General features: G+C 51.2%; 1 protein-coding gene and 1 long non-coding RNA gene across 2 annotated transcripts in view; one reads left to right on the plus strand and one right to left on the minus strand.

The window, feature by feature from the left end:
• Positions 1-773, plus strand: part of ABR (active BCR-related) — a gene marked incomplete at its 5' end in the record, with an annotated part of 3,630 nt that extends 2,857 nt beyond the window's left edge. The window contains 2 exons of the mRNA XM_010076452.1: positions 185-332; positions 493-773. Of these exons, the coding sequence (XP_010074754.1) occupies positions 185-332; positions 493-582 (238 nt within the window). The remainder of the gene's footprint in view (positions 1-184; positions 333-492) is intronic.
• Positions 774-3,705: 2,932 nt separating this feature from the next.
• Positions 3,706-7,035, minus strand: LOC104463933. The gene is made up of 3 exons (XR_727574.1): positions 6,838-7,035; positions 5,738-5,810; positions 3,706-4,644 (listed from the first exon to the last, which is right to left on the minus strand). It is a non-coding gene; the product is annotated as an uncharacterized LOC104463933 (long non-coding RNA).
• Between the last annotated feature and the right edge of the window lie 215 nt (positions 7,036-7,250).

Genomic DNA, 7,250 nt, shown 5'->3' on the forward strand with positions numbered 1-7,250 from the left:
CGGATCCGGCAGAGGCCATGAAGGGGGCAGAGCTCCCTGCCCTGCACCTGGGTTTGTTGGGGTGTGTGAAGGGCAGTGGCGAGGCAGAGATGCCCCACTCGCCTTCCGCATCGCCCCGTGGCTGTCCTGCGCCGGGAGAACAGTGTCAAGGGGCTGACGCTCCCCCTCTCCCCGTACCCCGCAGGGTTGCTGAAAAGGAGCCTGTCAACAAAATGTCTCTCCACAACCTGGCCACGGTCTTTGGGCCGACACTGCTGAGACCCTCTGAGGGGGAGAGCAAGGGACACCTCACCCTGGCCTCTGACATCTGGTCCCACGACGTGATGGCCCAGGTAAGAGCCATGCTCAGCACCCCCGGGCGGGGAGCGGAGGGGTTTACCTGCCTGCCTGGGTAGATTTGTCACTCTGCTGGATGTGGCAGCTCAGGGACAAGAAAAAACCGGCCCTCCCCCTTTTGCCCCCAACCCCCCCCCCCCCATTTGCCTGCTTCAGGTCCAGGTCCTTCTCTACTACCTGCAGCATCCTCCCATCTCCTTCACCGAGCTGAAACGCAACACACTTTACTTCTCCACGGACGTGTAGCCTGCAGGGAGAAGGCACCAGCTGCAAACACTCCCAGCTCCCTGCTGGGGGACATGGACTGGATTGCAGCCCCCCCCAGGGACCAGCCCGGACCCCGGACGGTGCCGCCTGCAGCTCCTGTACAATCGTGTACCAGTGGCTCGGTCCCACCCCGGGCGCCGTGCCTCTGTAAAGTAGTCGTGTCTTATGTCCCTTCTTGTGTTCAAGAATTGTTTTTATGTATATTTGTTCGACAGAAGAGGTAGTGACTGACAAGGGCTGTGGACACAGGCTTCCCCCTTGGCTAGTTTTTCTCCCGGACTCCTTTTTTTCCGCCGCTGACTCCTCCCAGGCACCCCTCATCTCGCCCAGCTCGAAGCCTGCAGCATCCACCAGTGCCTGTTTCGCTGCCCAGCTCTCCTGCCCCACGCCTGCATGTGCAGCACTGGCTCGTTTCAGAGGCTGGGAGCTCCTGGGCTTCCCTCCCCGGTGACGGTGATGACCAGCTCTGCTTTGGCTTGCTGCCTGTGCAAACGTTGGACCTTGTGCCTGGATCCTGCTCTGGCCCCAGCAAACCTGCGACCGCGAGAGCAGAGGAGCATGGTGCTGCTCGCTCCTCGCCGCATCCGTTCGGGGTGCTTTCGGGCCAGTCCCCTCTCCAGCCCTTATCCCGTGCTTTGCCTGTGTGCGTGTAGCATGGTGGTTACTTCCCTCGCTGTATCTTGCCTCCGAGGAGCGTTTTGGGGTAACCCATCCCACCAGGCTGGAGCCAGAGGTGCTGAAGGACGGCCAGCTGGGCAGGTCTGCTCCTTCCACCACGGGCTGACTGCAGGGCTGTGCTCTGGCACTCACAGGGTCCCATCAGGGCATGCGGGTCCCACAATTTCCCCGACAAGCCCTGGCGGGGTGGGGAACAGGCTCCCTGCTGTTTCTGTGCACCCATATCTCTGCCGTAGCGAGGCGCGCACGCCCCTGCCTGCCCAGCACGGGCCACCAGCGTTCCTGCCGTGGCCACAAGAATGAGGAGGTTTTTGTTTTCCTCCATGGCTTTCCCCACTGCGCCAGGCAAATGACAGCATGTAGCCCTGCCTTGGTGACAGTGTCCCTCTGTGCAGCGGCTGGATGGTCACCCAGCCTGGAAACCAGGGCAGTGGCCCTCACTACCAAGGGCAGAAGTGCTTTGTTTTCTCTTTCTCACAAAGCAGTTGCTGCTGGGTTAGCTGTGCCTGGCCAGCTCAGGTCCATTTGAGTTAGAGGCTCCAGGTGTTGTCCCCCAGGCTGGCGGCTGGAGTTGTCATGCCATGTCCTAGGGCAGGACGGCCACATGCCTGCGCTCGCTGCCAGGCTGTGCTCCAGCCGCCCGAGTGCCTGGCTGCTGGCATGTCCCCCACCCTCCCGCACTCACAGGTAGGTGCTGGTACCTGTTGGGACACAAAACCTTTCGCTCTGTGAGCTGAGTCCATGTTCTCGTGGGAAAAGCCCCCTCCCCAATTGCGTTGGCCCTGTGCTCTCCTGTGCCAAATGATGGATGAGAAGTGACCAAGCGTACCCCCGCTGACAGCGGCGTTGCCTTTCCCCTCCTGACTAACAGACTGTTCCAGGTAGAGCCCGGCCGCCTGCCACCAATGCACCAGGTATGTCCCAAGCCCACCTCCCCAGGGAAGGCAGCACCTGCCAGCCCTGCACCAGCAAAGCAACTAAAGGAGAGGGGAGGTCTTTCAGTCCCCCTCCAAAGGGCTCACACTCCAGACCCTGCTCCTCTTGACTACCAGCTAAACAGAAGGGAAACAGCATTGCAGAAAAGAACCAGGCGTCTGCCTTGGCCCTGGACCCAGTAAGGAGGCCGAGTTTTCGATCTGACTGCACAATGGATCCCTGTGTATGTCTGATGTGTTACATGTGTCCAAGTCTCTGTCCACGATACTGTCATTCCAGATGGAGACTCTGTACAGCCAAATCCCCCCCCCCTCGCACGACAGTGGCTGGGGGGGGGGGAGGCTGGTCTGCACAGCACCGGCACAACGGCCTGCGGCCATCCCCTTGACTGGCTTTTGCTTGTCCCTACAGGAAGGAAAAGAGGGCGGGTGGACTCTTGCAGCTACAGGTAGAATAGAACTGTTAATTAATATTTGACTTTCAAAAGTTGTTAAGGATATATTTTTGTTTGTGTTCTGTTTCAATTTCTGTAGATTATAAACTTTAAATGGCTGTAAACCATGTGAGGAGAAAAAAAAATGTTAATAAAAATGCAAAGCCCCAATATTTGCACAAAAGGAGCCCTGTGGCGTTGCTGTTTGCACTAACTGATCACCTTGGCATCACAGCTTCTTTTTCTGTTGTGGAAATCTTGCTAGTTGTATCTCAAGCCAGTGGTATAAGCACAGGCATTGTGCCAGACAATCTTTTAAGAAACATCCTATGGTTTGGGCTACATCCTTCCATTTCAGTACATTCTCAAGGAAAAAAAACCTGGACTGTCTGGAGCCAGCCTGTTTAATCATCCCAGAATTACTCAAGCTTAAAATTCAGCTGATTTGCACAGCTTCTGGCCTGAGGATACCGAACAGGCACAGCAAGGGACATCAGGCGATCTGGAAACCTCATCTGATAGATCACATGGTGCCGTCTCCCCATTTCCACGTGGGAACGGGAGACAACATGCATCCGAACTGACCACTGACCGCTGTTTCAGCCAAACCAGCCTGCTAGTGTTGCTCTTCCAGGTAAGCAAGCGCTGTCACCATTCTGGGATGTCAAACCATGGATGCAAAGGAGGGGAAGAGGGTGGGAGAACCCCCATGAAGTGTGTGCACCGAATCTGAAATCCTGCTGCCTCAAAAAGGTGAGGGTGGGTGTTTGCCCTTGCGGAGTGGCTCAATGAAGGTTAAAATCAGCCTAAACTATTCTGAGTATAAAAATTACCCCCTGAGGACTGAGAACAGAGCTTGGTTAGAAGCGCAAGAGGGGTAATATGAACGCAAATCAAAAGGGGAGCAGCTCCTTGAGCTAATGAACAGATGTTTTAACCAGTACCAATGTTCTGCAGAAATAACGCTTCACTTTCCCCAGTTAACACTGGGGCACTCAGAGGTGGTACAGGACTGTGATGGGAAACAGACTGCGTGCCAAGTGAATGCCCAGTTATCTGTCTAATAGAGTGGTTTATTCTCACAACTCTGCTTTCTAGTCTCACCATCAAACTGCTGGAACTAGGGGTGTGAGCCTGTGGCAGCTAAAGCAGTAGCAAGATTACTTCTGCTCCCAGACCGAGGTTAAATCAGGCTAGTCAAGAGGCCACAGCGAATTATACTTCTGCAACAACCTCTTTTTTTCCCCTTAAAGTGTTCTGTTCATCTGCCAGTAACCACATGGTTCTAAGGCTACGGATTCCTTTTTGCTTTTCCCTTTAAGACATGGTAAAGAAATCTGGCTCTCATCTCTGTACTTGAAATAAGACAAGCTGTACAGATGGTGGTTTGTCTTCAGCTGGTATTTTAAGAAAAGCCTGGAACAAACTATTTTTCCACAGGATCTTACCTCTCCCCAACAGAGTAGCAAGCTGCAAACTGATAACTGTTAAACACTTGCAGCACGTTCGAATACACAGTAACCTAAATCACTGCATTTCTTTTTGAAGATTGTCCTCTTGTCTCTTTTTATGCTAGCAACAGACTTAATCAAAATCAGACCCAAAGGATCGAAAAAGCTCAGAGTCCAGGCTTGTTTCCTGGAAACTGACAGTCAGCTGATCCGTCCTGGAGATACTGCTCGCTGCGCCTGGCTCCATCCTCACATACTCCCGCAAGTCTGCCTGAAGGAGCAGGCCAGGGTTCAGAGCCAGATTACTGTTAGTCATTCAGGAAAAGCAGCCAACACCATCCAGCTTGCACTGATCCGGACTCCAAAGGCAGTGGAAAGGTAAGCCTAATGGTTCTTCTGCCGTGACGCAGGCTCTCAGCAGCAGCACTGGAACAACAGGGAAACTTGGTCCCGAGGGATCCCACTGTTACCGTAGATAGTAATCAATTGCGGCAGAGAAAGCGGCAAATCCACCACAGCCGATAACCCCTGCCTTCAAACCAGCTGCAATGCAAAAAGGGTGGGAAAGAATGAGACACAATAGGAAAGTTTTATTTTACTCCCAGTAACTAGCCTATGCCGTGCTGGCTTGACGAGCTTACACCTGCAGGAACTTGGCGGTCCTCTAGAAGGGAATGCTGGCACTACCCCTGGCCACAGTGCGGGGGGGGACCTGACACGCATGGGACTTCAACTACCACAGCTGGACTAGCGTGGCACACTGGCTGGGTGTGTTGCCAAGTCTCCTGAGGGCTGGAAGAGAAAATGCCAGCCGCCATTGCTGCTTTCAGTGTGCTCTGATCGAGCACTGCAAGTGACTTTGCTGTTGGACTAGGGATGGACAGGAAGAGCAGCTGCAGCTTTGAAAGCTCTAAGAGGATTAGGTCCAGGACAGACACAACTTCACAAGCTCAGTTAGAAGCACTTTCAAGACCACTTTCTTTTATGCTTTGTGGACTGTTTTTTTTCTTAAGGAGAGGTGAGAGAAGTTTGATATTTCTAGAGTAGCTCTCTTCCTACCTGGGGCTTTTCTTCAGATGTTGTTAGCACCCAAGGCTTCCTGGAGTCCCCACTAGTGCCTGCTGGACTAAAATCCCAGTGCTCCTGCTCTTTTACAGCTAAATAGAACTGTCTGTTTGAATTGATACATGAGAAAGGAGGAAAGCATTTTACACACTGTGCAAATTAACAGAGTTACTGCCAGTGAAACAGTATATACAAGTAAAGCTCTCTTAACACAGGAGATGCAGCTTCAGAGAGTTGCTCAGTATGTATTTTTGGCTCCCTTCTCATGACACCACAGAAGAGTGTGGATAGCTAACATCATTTCCGGACCTTTATTTCAAGTCACTGCTGTTGATTTTCCTCCCATCTCACTGTCCTGTAGGACCAAGCCTTCCCTACCCACATGTATCTTTCAAGATGACAGGAAAGCGATAGAGAAGCAGTTCTGCCAGTCTGGAGTAAACTCGCGTGTTGACATCACCATAACCCCATGCAAAGAGATTTGTAGCATGTGTTCCGTTAAAAATGCTGCATGTTGCATAACCAAATTAGCATCTTATCACAGAAATAGTTCACAGCAGGCACTACCAACCTCTGAAGCCGATTGCTCCTCCTGTGATGCAGCCGCTAATAACACTATTCTTCCAGTCTGACTTTCCACGATACTGTGGAATTAAAAATCAGTCAACAAGTAAATACGGAATAAATAGTATCTGTACTAATACCAAGAAAGATTAAGTGACCTTCCAGCCCCTGCTCATCTGAGGATGTTTTCCCCTCTATTCTCAGCAGATGGCCCCCTGCACCCTCAAACGTAAGACTTGCAGGGCCAGGAGAAGAGGAAGGGACAGGTCACCGGGAGAGGCATGATAAATCCACATGGTGCAATGCAGTGCCAGGGCAAAGGTTCTGAGGTGAGCCAATACAGCCCCCAGAACACAGCACTGTGCACCAGCACCACCTCAGAGATTTCAAAGGCACCATAACCACAAGTGCAACACTGAGCGTGGCCATGCAGCCTGGTTCTCAGCACAGGTGAGAGCTGTAGCACCCTGCTGACAAAGATGTACTATTTCCATAGCCAGAGAGCATGCTGGTTTTTCACCAGGACAGAGATCTCTTTGTTCTGCTCCATTGTGCAAGCAGATACACTTTTCTTCTACATGAGTTAAGAAATAATTATGTCTTTCAATTAAAAGGCAGTGCTGAAATTCAAAACAGGCTAATTTTCCTATTTAAGAAGATGGATGATAGATTTACCCCTGAGCTGCACAAGGTCATTTCTTGCTGTAGGGGCAAGATGAAAACAGGCCTGTACTTAAGGACTTTCATCAAAGGATCCTTTTCTGCATATGGAATTTTTAGAGGCTCAAATTACCATGTTGCAACTCATAGTTTGGTGTTTTAAAGTAACAATAAGTACTTGTAGTAAGGGTTTCAAAAAGTAATGCTTATACTTGCCAGTACACTCAGGACTTGAACTTGCATTCTCTTCTGCTCATTCTGCCACAGAATGGCAGTTCTGAAGACAAGGCTCAAAGCTGAAAAGTTTTGATGGCCAAGGAACAGAACAAACTAGCCTATTCCCTCACCCCATTACAATGGGGATATACATACTTATTCGGATATAGTAAAAGAGATTATTAAGTGTACAAGAAAATATTTCATAATGCATAAAAAGTTACTACTCACAGATTCTACCACACATTCGGTGCAAGAGAACATGGCACCCACAATGGCAAAGTTCTTTGCATAGGATATCCCTCGCTGCCCCATATCTTTGAGGACCTCTTTTGCGGTTGGCGTGCGGTATGGATCCTTGGGATCAAACCCAACGTTGGTGTCGATGCCAGCTGTGAAGACACCAAATGCGCCTCCTAGAACAAATCCTGTAAAAAAAAAAAAAACAAAACAAAAACGTAAAGCAAACCTTGGCTGGATTGAAGCAGCACCTTCCCCAAAGGCCCCGGAGCAGCTCCCCTCCCAGGCTGTCAGTGCTGCAGCGTGACAGGGGCAGCGCAAGGGCACAGGCGGCCTGTCCCCTGGCACTACAGACACCGCTGCTGACACCTCCTTGCTGACAGCCTGTGCTGAGGAAACACTGT

This window comes from Pterocles gutturalis, unplaced genomic scaffold (genome assembly GCF_000699245.1).
Source record: "Pterocles gutturalis isolate BGI_N339 unplaced genomic scaffold, ASM69924v1 scaffold32103, whole genome shotgun sequence".
In the NCBI taxonomy this organism is placed as follows: Eukaryota; Metazoa; Chordata; class Aves; order Pterocliformes; family Pteroclidae; genus Pterocles; species Pterocles gutturalis.